Genomic DNA, 19,270 nt, shown 5'->3' with positions numbered 1-19,270 from the left:
CACCTGTGTCACACAACAACACACAAACTTTACAAAACGCAAACTTGAGTCGAACCCAAATTTGGGGAAAACAATGCACTGGCAGTATTTGCAAGTCCATCCTATCACGCTAGTCCTCCGCTAGGTTTCTTTACCTGCGGGAAAAACGCCTCAATCGGTAAGATTGGATCTTCTGTGGCGAGCGTAAAGTATCCTGGCACCTTGCGTGATAGTAGACCCTTGTTGACGGACTTGAAACTACCCCGATCCTTACTGCCCGTGCCGGACAGTGTCAGTTCGACGACGCGTTTCGAATAGTCGGACGACGCACTGTTGAGGTCGTAATCATCTCCGTTAGACGCTCCAGTGGCACTGTTGGGATCCTTGGGGGATATCTTCATGATGGCCGTTTCGTGATGACGGTAGCTTTCGGTCGTACTGCTCGATCGTGTCGTCACATCATCGGAAGCCACTCCGTTGGACGATTCGAACCGATCGCCAAGCGTACCAAGATCATCGATCGGACGATTTTGTTCACCTGAGGACGACGCCAGGACACTGTTTTGATCGACCGAGGGAATGTCTGCTACCTCTTCGCGCTTCTCATCAGTCGCTGGGCCGGTAGCTGTACTGGCCTGTTCAATCTCCTTTTTACGGTTGTAGTTCTGAATGCGCTGCCTGAGCGTGATCTTCGGCGGTCGTCGGTTGATCAGTGATGCCGTAGTGTTGTAGGTTCCGGCAAGCGTACGATTGGCAGCCACAGCCTGATCGTAAGCTACTTTGGTACGCCCGCGTGTCGCCAGGTTGCTACCGTTTGTGGATTGTGCTCGCGTTCCAGCGTTCGTAGCCGTCTGAGGAGTTTCCGTGGACGGTTTCTTCACCGTAAATCGATTGTAAGTGCGCGTACCGTGCGGTCTGAATGAGCTTCTAGTCGTCGTTTCGTTGGCTGATTTTTCCGTTGTGACACCACCGGTTCCCGTCGGTAGGACGTCGTTTGATTCTACCGTCTTATTGAGACGTGCGTTCACCAAGAATCGATTGCGTGTAGGGAAGCGAAGTTTTGGAGCGGTTGTCGTTTCGAGATCACCGACCGGAGACGCTACCGTGCTCGTAGGACCTGCCGTACTAGCTGCAGTACGATTCAATTTGTTTCGGTACTCCTTGATGCTGAAGCGTGGTCGGTTGTGTTCTCCACCACGAGTACGGTTCTGAGGCTCTGATGAGTTTATGTTCGATTCGTCCGAGTTGAATAAAGACACTGCCGACAGATCAGTTGATGTGGCCAAAGTAGACGACGCGGTTGGAGGAAGTCGACTCGGTAAACGGGAGTTCAATTTCAATCCATCTCCGGAGATTGGTTGCGTGTCCTCCTGAGAATCTTTGCCCTTTTGCTGAGGAGCTGGCCGATAGCGTGACCGGAAACCTCCACCAATCGCTGGAACTGAAGGTGATGCTTCCACAGGTATACTAACTGCTGCGGCAGACGTTGATGTGCTGGTTGATGCCACCGTAGTTAAAGTTGGTGTCGCTAGTGAGGGTTCCGTTTGGTCGAGAATAACGTTTTTCTCCTCTTCTCGCTGGTTAAGCACATTAAAGCGATTCCGAGTGAAATGAGGCTTCTTGCGGAACTTTTTAATGACCGCTCCATCAAACTCTTCACTAGAAACGAACGTTGGTAGTGGCGGTGGAGTGGGAGGGATTGTGGTAACCGCTTCCGTCTCCACGATTGCAGCGTTCGGAGGTGGAGTAACAGTGGTAATGGGCTTTGGACGGAAGCGAATCCTGTTTCGGTTCCGGCTATCCGAAACCGTGTTTACGCTCGGACTGATGGCGTTTGTGGTTGATTCTGTCGAATCCATCTCGGTGGTGTATTCGGTTGTAGTACTGCTCTGGTGATGCGGTTTGGGACGTCGTCGGCGATGTTGCTGTCCATTACCTCCCTTCGAACCAGGTGCTCTACTCGGTACGGTTGTCGTTACTACCTGTTGGATGGGAGACTCTTCCGAGCCAAAGAATGGTCCAATGGTTACTATTTCTAACTGCAGATCATCCTGGCGATTTTCCTCCTCCGCATCCGTCGTGTACTTGTACTTGTTCTTGGACTTGGGTGGGATAAGTGTTGGGTCAGCGATCGCGTCCTCGATCGTGAAGAAGCTATGCGTAATGATGGGCTCTTCGGTCGATTGATCCCACGGAGAGTTTGTAGTGGAGCCGGCACTAGCAGAGGTTGATGTTGTGGTTGAGGACGGTGCTGCCGACGGACGTCGGTTTGGTGGCAGTCCAGTATACGCTGGATGCATCAGTTTGTGCTGCTTGTATTCACTCTCAACCGGTCGGAAGAGATTCTTGAAGACATTCGGCTTTTCCGTCGTAAGGTATTTCTCCCTGTTGAACCATCCGTTATCGCTAAGTTCGTTTAGTGGTGTCACCAGGACAGGCGAGGAAGACTGATGATTATGGAAGCTTTGCTCTCCCGGGAACTGATACTGGTTGTAATGGTGCTGGTAATACTGCTGTCTCGGTAGGGTCGTCGCCGTTGGGAATTGAGTAGTAGTGGTAGTAGTACTAACAGTTGTCGGCGCAGGTCCAGTGGAAGACGCATGTGAGACGGGAGTTGGCCGTGGGAATTCGTAACTAAACCGATTCGCGTCCTGAAGTGGTGAGTGAGGATTGATGTTGTATTTGTTCAGAATCTCAATCGGATCTTTGCTCGGAGATGATTCCGAAAGGTGATTCAGTACGGTCGGCAAGAATGCCTGCTGAGTGCTCGGTGGCGGAGGGACCAGATTTTTGCTGTACTCATCCTGTACCTCGTTGAACTTGGTTGATAGTTGCTTACCGGGCGATTCCTTAAACTTAACGATCTCGTACGGTTTATGCTCGATCGGAAGAGGTTGCTGGGTGCTGTAGGCACTGAACGCACCACCACCGAACACTTGACTACCGAAGTTACTGAGTGATTCTCGTTCAGATTGGAACTGTCCCTGCGAGAAGCTGTGCTTCGTAGAGGATCCACCCGCAGAGCCAGACTGCGAAGAAACCGGAGGGGCCGGGTGTTGTGTTTTCAGGTTAAAATTGTTATATTTGTTACCGGAGATAAAGCCGGACGAAGAACTGTGCTGCTGCTGTTGCTGCTGAACTTGCTGGAAAAACGGTGTCAACACGCTCGGTGGAAGATGCGGGAACAATGGTGTTGAGTCGAGTCCACCTGCTGCCGTCTTGGTGAGTTCCTTTTCCGCGGATGAAGGTGTAACGTATTTTTTGGGGAATTCTGCTAAATCAGCAGGAATTTGGTTGAAGTGTGGGAAAGAGAACTTGGCACCGTTTCCTGGTTGCAACTGTTGCTGTTGCTGGATAAAGTTAAGCTTTTTGAACTGGCCCACGCTTGGTGTGTAGCCGGGAGCATTGAAAAAGCTCTTGAGCGTTTGCGAGTCGAAGGTTGGCACTCCACCAGAGCCTAACTGGCTAAGGAACTTCGTTTTGGTGGGTGGTAAAGAGGCTGGACTGAGTGCGGGTGACTGTCCGAATTGGATGTAGGTGCCGTACAGGTGATTCGGGTTGATGAAATGCTCCAATCGATTCGAACTGGTAGCGATCGGTTGCTTCGGTCGGAAGCCGGTGATTCCGAGGTGGGATTGAAGTTTGTTCATAACCGGATGAGGTTTAAGTGTCGATTTTTGGTTCGTTGGTTGTACGTCCCTGTAAAGTGTAGTGAAAAGAGGTTGTCACCAACTGGCAAAAGAAATAGACGAGTCGATGGTACGTACCTAAACTGTCCGTTGAATTTCCCCGACTTTACACCAACCGCACCGTGTGTCGAGATGGCGGCCGTGATCTTCGGTGTCGAACTGTGCACCATGTTGAGTGTGGTGATTTGATCCGACTTAACAAACGGTTTCGATTGTGGTGGCGATTGTTGCTGTTTGTGTGGCCCTGCCGGATAGATCGTTTGCAGCAGGGGTGTCGTCATGTACTTCGGTGGTCCTGCCGGTGTGTGTCCAAAGGACGGTACGCCTTGCGGCGAATGCTGATGGTGATGATGATGATGCTGCTGATGGTGCTGTTGCGCAGAAGCCGCTGGACTCGGTCCAGGTGCTTGTTGGTGTGTCGTGATTTGCACCTTCATGCCACCCTGCGGATGTTGGCTGTACTGGGCGATCGGTTGGTTGAACTGCTTCAGGATCTGCGCATTGTGCTGTGCGATATGAACCAGTTCGTCCTTGCTCGTCGTGTCGAAGCTGGCAACACTGATCAGTTGCTGCGATTGTTGTGGTTGCTGCTGGGGCACATGATACGGTATCGGTCGCCATGGTACCTGTGGGGCAAGACAAGTGGTGAGTTCTTGAGCATTTGTGGCTGGAGATGAAGTTGTCTAAATTAGAAAACTAATAGTTTTGTCAATTTCTCAATTCAATCGGCGTTGTGCAAATTAAATGTATGCAAAAATTTGCAAATGAAAGTGAAAAGAAAGCGATCTCTCCAGTGCTTTTCTACCCTAAGAACAGCTTCATGGACTCCAACGAACCGATTACTTTCCCCACGCAAAAAAAAAAAACAAATGCTTCGTCAAATTCGATACGCATCAAATGTTACGGCGCTACGGACGGACACCCTCAAAACACGTGATTAGGGCTCTGTGCTCGGTGGTGGCAACAACATAAAGCGCATTGGATGCAGCTTGATCCAGTACTGACTCAAACATCTGAGGAAAGCTTTTACAGGCGTGGAGAGATGAATAAAAAAAGACGAGAGACGCGATGGAGCGATTTTGCACGGTACGTTGGACGAATTAGAGAAAAAGGAAAGAGAAGAGTTTTTCATCAAATTACAAGTAGAAACAAATTGATAATAATCTTATGCCCTTTCGCGCGCGATGTTGCTCATTGCTGCGTGCTTGAAGATGATCTTCAACTTCAGCAAAATAAAATATCAATACAAACGGCAGGATGTAAGGTGAGTGTGTTGCAAAGAGATTGGTATCAGCAATAAAAGCATAACTAAACTAAAACAAAACACAAAAGAACACTGCTACGGTTGCTCAGGCGTGAAGAATCCAGGAATGGTGTGGCCAGCGTCGTGCGTACATGTGACCCGCTAATTGTAACGTTAAACGCCACAATTTTCCGGTCAGTGATCATCATCATCATCAGACCACAACGGTGATCGCGTGAAGAGGAATCAAAGCGACGATCAAGAGTTGTTGATTTTTTATTAATTTTAGACTAGATGTCTTCTTGGCCCAGCACTAGCTTTGAGGAAGGCTTGGACCTTCCTTGGTGTATATGAGACTGTAATATTTGACTAATATCACGTCATAGTATCATAGCATAATAAGCGCAGCTTCCTATGGAGTTTATCTTCCAATACTTCTTTTTATTAGACAGTAACCTAGTACTATAACATCCACAATAATTTGAAAGCATCGTTATTAATGCTAACACAACAATTCCAACCAGAGTTGTGTCTGACACAAGTCTGGGTTAGTTAGTTTATAGAAACTCTGAGTCTCTAGACTGCTACTAATATACATACCGACACTTCTGTCTTTTACTCGTCCATTAGAAGACCTAACATTCCACAATAGGCACGCCAACCGTGTACGACTCGTCTCAAATCAAGCGCTTTTCCCGCTTGTTTTAGTTTCATGTCAACTATTTATTTTCTCTAGGCCCTTCTCGTGTTGGTTTCATCACTGGCAGCAGGCATATGCTGCTCGTACAAGGCAAACGAGAAAAAGAAGCTGCTCACATCACATTATTATTGGAGCAATTTATTACCATTTTTTTTGTCTGTGTTTTTTTTACCCCTTGGTTAGCTTTCCCAACAACGTTTTCGCGTGATTCGGCCGGAGAAATGTTGCGTTTCTGTTCTTGTGTGTTCGGGGTTTCTCCTGCATAAAAGTTTGATCGTTTTAACCGTCCGTCCGTGCCAATTAGACTGTGTAATTGAATCGAAGACGACGGTTTGGCGACTACGTTTTGTGGCCCTAGGGGCCTTTTTTGCTATGAAGGCTACGGTTGGAAACAATAACGATTAGTTCGATTTTGTTCGAACGACAGGTGCTGTTGCTTGCTGTTCAACATGCTTCAACTGTCTGGAACAAACCGACTCGCCTTAAGAACCATGTTTCCGTTATTCCATAATGTGCTCTCACGAAGTGATGTCAATAATTGGCAGTTTAAAACATTCTTTCTGTATTAAGCATCAAATCAAACACTAATACTAACAACGTCATTTTCCCAGCATAAAAGTAATTAAAATGTTTTTGTTCCCTTCCCTGGAACTATTCTGGAGGAGTATCGTGTTCTATTTGTCTTCCCATTAATCAAGAGCTAGTTCGCGTGAACGTTGTATGCTCAAAGCCACGATATTACCTGGTTTGTTTAGCATAGAAGTAGACACTTCTAGTCACTGCGTCCAACTAACTAATTAGATAGATAAAGTGTGGAATGAGCGCTATTTTAGGGTGGCTGTAAAGACCCTCTTAAAGGTCAGTCCGATGATTTTGTTAATCACAGCTGAGGAATCTTTAGAAAAGTAATTCGTACCCTTAAAGAGCATTCTTTCTTTTGGATGAGGCGTGTCTTGCGCGCTGCTAATCAAACAGCTTTAGAATAGCCGAGTACCGATCGAGGGACGATAATGTCCAGAGTTGAGCCACTCTGGACATTGGAGCTCACACAGAAATCAGTCGAGAAACGCGCGCACACACAATAATTTGGGTTGTTTGAAGTTTCCCACTGGGTCATCTGCCTGGTGGCACAGCGGATTGGTCGAGGTTTATGACCCGTAGGGTTATAAGAAGAACCGGCAACAATCGTCATGAATAATGTATTACAAAATTACCTCAAGCCCGAGTGAAGCTCAAGAGTTTCAATTAAAGTTATGAGCACCCTTTTCTTTCTTCGTTAGCTGCGCGTGTTATCTTTGGTAAGATCCGCGGACTATTCGGGATGTTCTTCTCTGCGTTATGTGCTATCACTTATTTTTGGTGTATGCAACTTTGCGGCGAAAAAGTACGACAAAATTATGCGCCATCTTTGCAAATTAAGACGCCGTGTGAGTGACAAAACTAGGGCAAAAGTTAGCTTTGATTTATATGAACAGCGCACGTAGTAGATGCTGAACGTGTCCATTGTCAAAAATGGCCGAGCAGCTTCGCCATAGGAATTTAATTTAATTAGAAAGGCGCAATGCAAAAAAAAAGATCGCTTCTTGGGTATCCCTTTGGTGAGGCTTCTCACGCGAGGCTTTCAATTTCGGCGGACACGAATGGGAATTAAGAGGCCTTGTTGAATGGAGAACCCTTCGGGGTACTATTATTAAGATTAAAATATCAATTCGCGTTTCTATCCCAGCGTGGACAGTGTGTGCAAAAATATCAATCATCTGTCATCACTCTGTTTCCCTTTAGGGCGTGCGACCGTAGGGTAGAGTTTAATTTAAAATGGAACTGGAGCAACTCTCGAGCAAAGGGAAATACCTCGTTAGATCGCGTTTAAATTAAACAAAATGATACGTTGAGGCTATTCTTGTCAACACGCCCAGTTTCTTCCGGATCTTGTTTGACTTCTTGAGGATCGAGTCAATCGTGTACCATGTTTTGAGGTTTCTGCTTTGCAAATTCCCACCTCTCTATAAAGCCAAGTTGTCGAATAGCAAAATTAGCAAAAACACAAAAAGAACCCAGGAAGCGAATTGCAAAAATAAAACAGTTGTAGATTTTCTGTTGGAACGAGACATTGATGGAGAAAAATCGGGTCTCGATTACCGTGTGCTGATCGTTATCATTTCCGTGCCATAAGAGATATGTTTATGTCGAAACCGCTCGGGCGATAACTTTAGTTCTTTCGGTTGGGGCCATTGAAATTCGCCAAGAGAGTTGATAAATATTTACCCAAAAAGGAGATTGATTGATCGTTATCATGATCGTTTGAAGCGTTGGTGCTATTTTGTTACATTATTTGATCTGAAAGCTTGATCTCGCTGGATCCGTTACGTTGATGGATGTGGTTTTAGATCAGCCATATTATGCACATTTCTTTCCTTTGAATCTTATAAAGCTACAAAAAAATGTATGAGAAACAAAGCCGAGGTTCTCCCACTTTCGTGGGACATATTTACAAGCGTTGGACTACATTTGTGTGTTTTCCTGCATGCATTATGGCATTCGTTTCACACGTTGCGTGAATTTGCAAAGGATTAATGCCACAGCAACTCAACAACAAACCCTTATGCATCAATAAGACAATCCATTCAAAACGATTCCGTTTGAAATGGGCAGAGGATTACCTGTTAAGGCATAACTGATCCGATGTACATATGTACATACATAGTTGCTGGAAGAAGACCTGGACGTCAAACGTTATTAGCGGGATAATAACATATTCATGCAACCCACCGAGGGTTGCGGTGGCATAGTTTTATGCTCGCGCGACCCTTCCACTTCTCACGGGACGGCTGCTTATAAAAGCAAAAGTGCTCCAGTAAGTCAGCATCATGGAGACCATTGTTGCGACCATTTTCCCTGTATACGGTGGTAAGTGAGTGATAAAAGCCGTTGTGTGTGTGTGCATGTGCCACATCAATAAAACGACCGAGAGGTTAATTCGATGTTTAACAAGACGAAGGCAGCATTAAACTACGCACATCACAACAACGGAACGCCACCGTAGCAGTACAAAGGGAAAATGTGCTACAAGTGAAAACTGTTGCTGCTGCTGTAGGCAGTAGCTACGCGGCATGGCGCGCTGCAGATTTTCCCGCCCCACCCGAGGGGGTAGTACACGCTTAATGCGATGTATTTAGACCTTGCGCTTTGCACAATTGGTAAGCGCAGTTGCTTCGTTTAGGCTTAGCCGACCTGCGCCGTTCTATACGCTTTGTTGTTCGGCTTCAACTTTCCACCGGTGGTTTGGTCGATAGAAAGTATTGTTTGATGTTTGTTTCCCCATTTGCCAATGCATGCAAACATCAAGACGTTTGTTTTGTACATTGTGCAAAAGAACTGTGAAGTGGAGGGGGGGGGGGGGGGTGGAGGGGTTGCCATTTGGAACAGACACTTGAACGATCATCGATCGGTGCTAGATGGATGTAGCAGAAGATGATGAAAGAACTGATTGTTTTGTTACGTAACGAACCTTCCAAAGAACGAGGTCAAGCAAGAAAGTGTGCATGTAAAATAAGCTTTCTTTTCGAGTGTTTCTTTCGTTTTAATTTGTTTGCCGTATTAAGCGCCGATATGTCAATACACAGGAATATGCGGGGATGGCTTATATAACCGATAATTCTTCCATTTATTATGCTTCATATCCGGAGTAGACAATTGGTCTGCTAATAGCACTGTAGGTCTTTCTCAAGACCAGGGATTAAACACCAATCGCACTTAATCGGAAAATGATGGCTGCGCAGGATTACCATGTCCAAGTACGGGTTAATTAATCAAGGATACCAATAGGCATGGAAAGCCTCAAGTGGTAGGTCCAGTGATCAGAAGAATTCTTCTAATGCAACAGCAACTTACGAGCATGGCGCGACTCTATTGAACTTCTTGAGGCAAGGATGCTATAGTCACAATATCCGTGAAAATTGTGAAAAAAGATCTTCGACCAAACATTAATTGATGAAAATCAGTCACTGAGGGTGATCAGTTGATGATGTTTATTTGAAAAATTATCTTTTCAATGGAGAGCGTGTCGTACAGCAGCAACCAATAGAGTTTTATGCGCATAACTTCTACAGGTGAGTGGCTCTGAGGCGGATAAGCTTCGGATCAGGACGTTGAGGACCAGGACAGTTTATATGAGGATTTACCTTTGCCGATGGGTACTCTCGGGTCCTCAAGCATCAGTTTTGTTTGGTTTTATTATGATCGCGAGAGGAGTGCCATATCCAAACCATTTAATAGACGCTTAGAACCAGAACCAGAACAGCTTATTGGATGTTTCAACTTAGCCGATGTGTACTCTCGGGTCTTAGAGCAGAGCGGTATAAGGATGTACTATCTCTTGGAGGCTTACAAGTAGTGGAAAACCTCTGACATTTGTTGAACCATATTTTCACATCTCCCCAAAAAGTATCTGAACGCTGGAGAGGCAATTGCAGCTTTTTCTCGGTGTAAGAGTCTGCTTACCCTTTGGGCCTATTACGATTGTACACCAACAGGAAGCCACCATGAAGTGTGTGGTCATCATTACCGTATTATGGTTACGTTTTCTTTATTTTGACCACGTAAACAGACATGCAAATTAGCAACTAATATAATTCATAGCACCACAACCCCAGTCCAAACACTTCCACCCGTAAGACAGGGCAAAGTTTTCCGAGGGCCTATTATTATGATCCGAAAGCCTGGGTGAGTGAATTACTTCCTCGAGCCGGTGCATCAGTTGCTCTTGACTGGGCATAACAGCGTAAGAAGGCACACACACACACACACACACATGCACGCTTATGCTCACCATTTATAATAATGAGAGGTTCTCTTTGCATAAGCACGGCGCTTCACCTTCAATTGCACGCCGCAATGCTACAATTGCACACCCAACTCTAGAGCAGGTTGGTGGCACATTTGGGAGGGCGGGTTGAACAAATTATGACGCTGTACGAAATTATGGACGGCGATAATTGTTTAGCATGAAAGCAAAAACAAACTTGCTTACAAGCAAGCAAACCTTTGTTTTTGGTGAGGAAAGTGAGTGGCACTAGGGTAGGAGGCATGTGACAGTGCGTGTGAATTTAAGGTTTTCTGTAGTTTTGCTTGCATAATAACACACCGGACTTCGTGGGCCTGTGGCAGTTTTTTGGCGTTGTACAGGAAATGGATGATCGTGTTTTTGATGGTGATCTTCGAGAGAAAAATATGAGTTATGTCTTTAATTAATTGTTGCTGTAGATTCATCCATGGAAATCAGGTGTTGATCATGCAGACTTTTGATCACCCCAAGATCAACCTCTTAGGGGTTGGTAGATAAACTGAAAAGGGTCTCAATTAATCATCCCTTCCTTTGATGTTCACCAGGAGCTTTTCCAACCTAAGTTCATAGATCATTTCTTTTAATGAAACGATTGTGTTAAATTAAAACATTAACCACCCCGAGCTCATCCCCTCGGGGGGTCTGTTTTCTATGGCCCCAAGGCAAATGAATTATTCACTCGTACGATACGAGTTCAGCGGAATGAAACACCGCAGGGTGTTGTTGGCCACCACCTTGAATGCCGCCCTAACTAAACGAAGGTAAGTTTTTTCCTTTCTTTCCTGAACGAAGATGTAAACAAAATGCTACAAATAGGTTTATGGGCCTTTAAAAACTCTGTTCGGGTGTAATGAAAAGTTTCCCGAAAAATGTATCTAACATTCTCCTGATATCTCTCGAGGCATACATAGAAGACGCTTGAAAGTTATTTTTGTATTGGACGGAAGAACAGAGACACCAGCAACTTCGACAACGGTGCAAAAGACTTGGAAATGTGTGTATGTCCCCGGAAGAGAAAAAGAAAATCGAGATCCAAAATGCAAGGTGTTTCCTCCTTTTTGAAGTTGTTTTACTTTTGGGGTCACTTTCGGTGAGTGAATATTCCTTTCTTTCGTGCGTCTGGGTGACCTGTTTCCCGGCCGTTATTATTTCCGCATATGCGGCGCGCTCGGTCTACGTTTGTAAACCATTTTTACTATTGTCCTAAAGGGTTATTAATTTATCAACGTCCCTCACTCTTTCTCCAATAAAAAATGCTCCAAAAGCAACAAGTGTTGTAAAAGCGATCAGCAAGCAACAGAAGAAGCGTTACATTGCGTAACGCTTCTTATCGCTTCCGCTGGTGCTGTCTGATCCCACGGTTGTGGTTGCAATGAGTGTGGAATCTCTGCGATGTGAGCTATCTCTGCCGATGATGATCGCCGATACTCGGCTATCGTTACGCTCAATTGAGGTCAGTTTTTACGCACGGCGAACGAGAAAAAAAGCCTTTCGCAAGCGAAAAATTATGATCTTTCTCGGGTGCTTTTGCTGATCGATGAATCAGTTCAGGAAACGGTTCGATGAGGAAAGCACGACAACGCGGGAGATTTAATTGAGCCATTTCCGATCGGTCCGAAAATTGACGGTGCTGATAAAACGCGGCCTGACGATCGGATTGCTCAATTATGTTGCTTTTTTGCTTTCTACCCGTTGTGAATGCTTTGCGTGTTAGGTGACGATCTTGGTGCTTTTCTGCTCAGGACGGTAATGTGCAAACAAAACAAAAGGCACATGCAAATGGTTCGATGACACGAAAAGATTGCAGCACGCTAGGCGCGCTACTATAAGGGACGTTGTTATTACTTTGCCGTTTTCCATCGAATGGGAGATTTTATAGCATGTTCCGGAACCATTTGTTGAAGATTGAGTTTTCCTTAGAGACACACAGCTGTTTAATTATATATTAAGAGAATAAAGTTAAAGGTTCCGGGAAGAAAGAAAGTTACAGATATTAAGGCGGTTGAGAGATCTAAATGAAACATCTTCTTCTTATTGCTTATGGGACACTGGATCACCGAAAGATCTTGGTCAGTCATTTATAGTCTTCCTTTTTGGAGAAATAATGAACAAATAGCTTGGGGCGGCCCGGTGGTATAGGCGACAGCGACGCCGGTCTTCAAACGGCAGGACTGGGGATCAAATCCCATCCGGACCGTCCTCCCGTAGTGAGGCCTGACCAACCAACTACGTGGTATCGGCAGTCTAGAAAGCCATTTCGATGGCCGGCATGACCTTAGAGGTCGTTAAGCCAATAAGAAGAAGAAGCTTGGAAATAAGTTCTGCACACACGGAAGGGGCTAGGCTCCAGACAGAATTCAATTCCCGTCCTTTCGTGTGAACAAGTGGATACACTATCAGTGCGCTGTAAGACTCGCTATTGAGAACAATAATTCTAAAGAAGATTTATTAAACGTCTCTTTTAGCTTTTTATTCAAACACAATCGTTTCTTACTATTTCAAAAAACACAATCCAGTGGCTTTCTGTGTCTTTTTAAGCCTCATCTATTTAGCTCTTTATTGACCATCAACATCACTAAACAAACCGATGCTCATAATAATGAGCACCGTTTGTTTTGGTTCTTTTCATGTGAAAAGAACGATGAAGGTTTTTGTTAAGAAAAAAGGCAAAACAAAGCTTAATTCAAAGAGATGAAAATTAAGATACCGATTCCGAACAAAAAATCCCTCCACTTACGTCAGAACGATGGATAATTTAATTACCCACAATCGGCGTCTTGCATGCAAAGTGCATTTCGTTAATTTGTTTGCCTCGATCTGTGTGTCGGCCGACGCCTTGTGTAGATGGAAAAAGCCCTCTTGGAAATGGAAATGGAATAGAACAAACAATCCCACAAGCCCTGCTAAAAGGTGTACACTGCTTAAAACCCCTTAAAACTAGAGAGAGGTGTGAGATTTTTGCTTTGAGCTTTTTAGAAGAAGGTTTTTTTTCTCTACTTACTGATAATTCTAGTGCCCTCGGCTCGACATTCTCGCTGTGACCGTACTGGAAGATAATTACAGCCAGCCATATTCCTGTAACGGGAGCAGAGATTAAAGCGTTAGTTAGTACGGTGTAGTTGATTAGAAAATCGTTTCGGTACAGGTTTTTGTCTCAAACGGATCGTATCAGTATCTTCCGGGTGTCAGACAGTGGCTCAATAAGCCTAGATTTCCCATACCCATCCATAACCCAGACATTGAGAGCGTGAGAAACTTGGTTCTTTCCCTTGTTTTGATGGTGATTGGATTTGACACTTATGGTTGGGGAGAGAGCATAACTACACTTTTTTCGCCACATCTTGCCTGGTGTCTTGAAAAGTGAAGTTCACCTGAGGGCGGAAGAGAATGGCAAAACAAAAACACCAGATGTAAGTCACACCCTGTGTGTGATAAAGCGCTCACCTAGAGAAAGATGAAGGAAATCGCGACGGCACTCTCGTATCTGCGGGATACACAACGATTCGATTTAGTTCACCAACGGTGGTGCGGAAGCTCATCAGCATTTGAATGAGAGTATCACAACGTGGGGAACAAAATGGGAACGAGAGGGTGCATAAAATCCGGATCATAATCATATTATGCTGCCGTCACTAATCGCAGCAGGTATCGGCACCAGGGAACCTGCCCGAACACAGGCTCACCAAGCAGCAGTAAGGGCGCCCTGGCCCGGCCTTGGCCAGTGAGAATCGGTGCCAAATCGATGCCAAATTAGTGAAAGGGGTATCAAGAGTAGGCGAACCGAGCGTTTTAATGTGAGGCAGGCAAGACAAGTGGGAAGTCAGATTTCGGAAACCCTTGCACACACTGGTGAGGATGAGTTGATGCTTTTAAATCTCCCACACACACACATCTGATGCATCCCAGGGCTAAGTTTACATGGGAACGGAGAAGGAAGAAAAAAGGTTAGGCGCTCGTGCCGCTGTCAGATTTGTGGCAACCAATCGGTTAGTCAGTCAGTCGGTTAATTAGTTATCGACGGTTTGCCCTCGCGCTACCCTTACCCGCTACACACTAGGTTAGCTCTAGTTGGTTGCTCCCGAAAAAAAAACACACCTAACTTGATGGATAAAATTGTGCTTTTTGCCTCGTTCCAAGTTTGATCAATTTAACGGCTCGATGTTAGCCGTACCTCTCGATCGAGGTACGAAAAGTCGATGAATTGATTAGGTCTGATAGGTTTCCGACTCCCCAAAAGCAACGGAAGAAGGAAATGAAGCCAATCAGGCAGGTATCGAGATGAAAGATTATTTAATTAAATTCCAGGTTAAGTATGTATCCCAAATCGGACGGCCGTGCGCTCTTCTCCCTGATCTGATTGCGTATCGGGCGTATCCACGATGGGTGGAAACGGGGTTTGAAAGAAGAAATAGATCATGATCGATTAGCACCAGTGACGCAATTGATTCCATTTAGCTGTGAGATGCGGTAGCATAACTTAAACACATCAAGATAAGATCCGTACCGAAGTATAGGCGATTTCTGATTGACGTGACGTGGGGGTAAGATTAGGATCACCACCACACAGTCGGCTGAAGGATCGCTAACGGACTTTCGGGCGATAAGATAAAAAGAAACAAAAATGGATCTTAAAGTTTCTTCATGCTCCCATACACTTCTTTAGTTTGTTGCTCCTAACGAAACAAAGTAACAACAAAAACTAGGTTATCTAAGAATCCGTGCCACAAATTCTTCCGATAAGGTATTTAAAATTCCAACAGAAATACCTGCTCCGAGGTATATTTATAGAATGTCGCCGAGTGTTTATTGATGCAAGATTAGCAAATTCCCCTCCCACCAAAGGAGAGCTTATTATCATATTAAGATTATTCATCCCGCTAATATGTTTCTCAACACGCCACCACGCCGAGAAGCGCACAACAAAACGTTGCGGAAAACTGTCATTTCCTTACGGCTTGCGACGATGTTGGCAGGCCATTAAGAGTCATCCAATGCCAAAACACACGCACACGAACCGTGCCACTGGTCGAGGCGTAGAATTCGATAATAAATTTGCACACAAACGTGTCCGTTTTGTAATTCACCCTTGTCCCGTTCTTTGTCTGGCGCGAGAACCCAAATGGTGTCCAAGTCGTCTAGCCTATCGGTGCAGAGAGTATCGTAAAATCCGCACCGCATTAATCCGCAATATTTCGCGGGGCCAAGCCAGAAGTAAGGGTGAAGATTTTGCTGAAAAACATAATTTCGATGAGAAATGATAGCGTCACCACCGGCAACATAACACAGCTCTTGTAAAGGCCTATACAAACATCTAAAGGGGAGACAGAAAAGGCAAAAGTTTGGAGCAAGAAAGGGATGTAGCTAATTAAGAATATTTTACAGCTAGAGAAGCGTTCAGCGTGCTATAGAACGGGCCTGTCCCGCGATTAAGATATTAATGAGTGCGTCCACACTCACTATCACGCAGTCACGCAAGCAAGCAATCCTGTGCAAGAGATAGGTAAATAAGGCAGGGAACTCGGGATTTCTCCAGTTGTGTGACCCCCAAAGCTCACCCGTAAGCTTGACTTATTGACTGTGACCATATCGAAAGACTTGATTGGATGGTTGAAAGCGGGCTCTTGCTGGACGCCCTTCCCCCGCAGTGTTTTGGTGATATATAAAACCTGCACAGCGCGAACGATCACTTCAGAAACCGGATGCTATAAATATGCGTCGTTTGTTCTTGGAGCTAAGGTTCGAGGCCCCTGGTGCTAAAAGTGCTGATCTGTTGGGTCGACAGCCTAACGAAACGAAACATTCCAGCTGATACTAATGACTTCATTTCATCGGTGAGCTTCGGAAAGAACCGCTGCTGCTGCTGTTGTTGCCAGTCTGGATGGAAATCTACCCTCAGATGAATAAAAACGGTACTAGGGGGGCTGGGTTTGTGTGTTCGTTTTGTGTACGGCAATCGTGAAGATGCCAAAACATGATCCAAATCACCAAAGCTGTTTTACACCCGCTTACTTCATCTCGAAGCTGGGTAGAGGATGAAGTTTGATCGAGTTAACGTAATAGGCGTAAAATTCTTACAATACGCACAGCGCTTGATCGTATCACCGTCGATCAATCGCTCATCCGGTTAGGTCGTCTCTTCTAGGCACAGCTAAAGATTGGGTCAGTAGTCGCATAAGATTGCAACCTTGCATTGCTTTGGAACTGGCCCCCTCCGACCCGGGACTTGGTCAAGGGCATAGACATGACTGGAGCACGATCGTCTAGAGTTGGCATTGTTGTTGCACTCGTCAATTAAACGATACAGTGAAGGGACCGGGAGTACAGTTACCAGGGCACTGTGCTGGTCAGGAAAGGCAGATATAAGCGCATAAGACCCTAACACTAACAAGCAATTAGCGTTGCGATCGGTGATGACGCTTAACGGGATATCTTGGGCAGGTCTGCCGGGCAGCACTGTCGGTTACTGTCATAACAACTTAACGATTCTCCGGACCCGATCTCTATCATTGTTGGCCAGCTAGTTCTTCAATGGGATGCCGCGCCAGGAGAAAAAAAGGGCTGCCTGAGAGAAGGGAGTAGAAGTTTTGTTCAAGCAAACAATAGCATTCTTGCTACATGTGTAACTAGGGCTTGAAACGATTATCTGTGTGTACTTTGTAAATTGGATTGGGCGAAGAAAAAGGGTTCAAGCATTAGAGATTGGGTGAGCTTTTGAAGAAGCAAACTTAATCTCGCATCCCAATCATTTTACATGGAAAAATTGTGTGTTGTTAGTTAGCCCGAGAGGTGCGTCTCCAATTTTCAATTAACTTCAAGAAGGAAAAAATACCATTTTAATGAAATCTTCCCGGTCGTGCCTGGAAACGAAGAATACGATTAAAACTGTCCTACTAAAGTGAGGCGTAACGGAATGATATGAATGATCCCGTACGCAACGGTTATCGTATCTTTGCGTGTGATCAACCCATAGGGCCTACGCTCAAACGGCGAGGGCGCAAAACTTAATAAATTACCGCGCCAAGACTCTCGCACGCGTGTTCTTAATTGTTCCGGGAGTGGGAAATGCTAGCATAAGCGGTTCGTTTGGGTTGCTGGCAATATGGGTAGAATAATGATAATAATGTGCCACTTTACACCTTTTTCTTGGCCAGTTTTTTCCTATGCGTGGTCTGGGAAGCAAGCAAATGCACAAGAAGAAGAAAAAACTCGTCCAGCAATCGAAACAACACAACTTGCCAGCTTGTCTGTCTGTCTGGAGCTACCGGAATGCTTCCGATTGCAGCCTGTTCTCGGTTAAACTGGGTTGCAAAGGGTGGTGCAGAAAAAACAGGTTGACCATACATGCATTCCTGCCGTATGTCAGAAATAGTTCGAAGAAAAAAAAAAGGTTACTCCGCAGAAAAACCTCAGCGTTGAGTACGTTGATACGATAAGCCTTAATCTAGGCGAGGGTGTAGGGTTGCCATACTTACGGATGATCAGAGTCAGATTGTTTCCGAGCCCCATTTTCCGGCCGTACTCATTTACTGCGGGGATACGGTTTTGGCACAGCAGTTGGGACCGTTTTTGCGGACGCCCGACAGACAGTGGAACAGTGAAGCAACTCCTTACAGGGTTTCCTTTACCCGTGGCGCACACGTTCCAGGATTGGTTTGACTTCGCACTACTTCCAAAACACTTTCTCGTACATGTACACAGGACTTTCTCTTGTATATCGGTGAACTAAACAACAACAAAATAAAAATAATAAGAGTAATCCGGCTGAACGAGCCTCACGGATTTGCTTTTTTTTTGCGACGGATAAAGCTACTTTTCCCTACGAGCGCGTGTGTGCTCTTGGTCGTCTTTCTTCGGGGCAAGACGTGTATGTTTTTCTTCGATCTCGAATCCGATATTCAATTTAATAACTATAATTTGCACCTAATGCTGGGCTAGACTTGGGTGGGGGAAAACGCAAACAAAATGCACAACAACGCAAAAACCCGCCACACCAAAACACAGTGAAAACACGCACAATTTCTCACGACACGAACTCTTCAACCTAGGATAACGATCCTTTTGAACAATCGATCAACACACTAACCAAGTCTTCACTGTCCCATTTTCCGCAAAAAAAATGCAACTACCGACATAGAAAAACACACGCGCGCGCGATTAAAGAACTCGAAACCAATGCTGCACTACTTACTGGCAACACCTGTGTGTGCGCACGGTTTGAAGCTGCTGACTCTCGCGTCTTTGGAGCTGTCGACGACGGGACGGCTTACTGGCGTATGATACCGTGGCCAGCTGTAAAACTATGTTAAACCATTTTGTTCCACCAAGCCGATCGGTCGGCTGCTCGCTCGCTCGCTTCGCCCATCTCGGTGCTACCCGATCGTGGCTGCTTTCTTGCCCTAGCTCTTCGTCGGCGGCTTCGGCGGAGAGTTTCTTTCTTCGTGTACCACCCAGGTCTTTCTCTCATGCTTTCCACCATATGCTGTTGGCGTACACTCTCTTCGGTGCTATGGTCCGGTGGTGGTAATGTTTTTCTTGCTTTCTTTCTAATGTTTTGATCGTCCCCGGAGCAGACCTGCAGCATGCAGTTATAATGACGGTTTTTCTTTCTGGGCTCTCCTACAGAGCATCAGGTGGGGGGTTTGCAAAACATATCGCAAAATAAAGTTTAGCTTTGCTTGTTTGGTTTGCTCTGCTGTCGGTGGGCTGGATGAGACTCCCTCCATAGGCAGGGAGATGATTAATCTTAGGAATAATTGATATTGGTAGCCGCATGATCGTCATATGTGGAGTTTCGTTTTCATTTTAGACTGCGTAGA

The 19,270-nt window shown here is 45.4% G+C and overlaps 3 protein-coding genes across 3 annotated transcripts in view; 2 read left to right on the top strand and 1 right to left on the bottom strand.

Annotated features, from left to right (window-relative positions):
- Positions 1–19,270, top strand: part of LOC126565646 (uncharacterized) — a 184,829-nt gene that overhangs the window by 38,034 nt on the left and 127,525 nt on the right. The gene's annotated exons all lie outside the window — the stretch shown is intronic.
- LOC126565784 (uncharacterized) lies at positions 105–17,980 on the bottom strand. The gene is made up of 4 exons (XM_050222993.1): positions 17,927–17,980; positions 13,456–13,529; positions 3,747–4,294; positions 105–3,678 (listed from the first exon to the last, which is right to left on the bottom strand). Exons 1-4 carry the CDS (start codon positions 17,958–17,960, stop codon positions 105–107), a joined length of 4,230 nt encoding a protein of 1,409 aa, XP_050078950.1. The 5' UTR covers positions 17,961–17,980.
- Positions 4,990–19,270, top strand: part of LOC126565557 (CCHC-type zinc finger nucleic acid binding protein) — a 132,548-nt gene continuing 118,267 nt past the window's right edge. Inside the window, exon 1 of the mRNA XM_050222746.1 lies at positions 4,990–5,012. The gene's annotated coding sequence lies outside the window, so the exon portion shown is untranslated. The remainder of the gene's footprint in view (positions 5,013–19,270) is intronic.

The sequence above is a fragment of the Anopheles maculipalpis genome, chromosome 3RL, assembly GCF_943734695.1.
Source record: "Anopheles maculipalpis chromosome 3RL, idAnoMacuDA_375_x, whole genome shotgun sequence".
NCBI lineage: Eukaryota > Metazoa > Arthropoda > Insecta > Diptera > Culicidae > Anopheles > Anopheles maculipalpis.
Note: the sequence above shows the minus strand (reverse complement) of the source record. Positions and strands in the feature narration are given on the sequence as shown.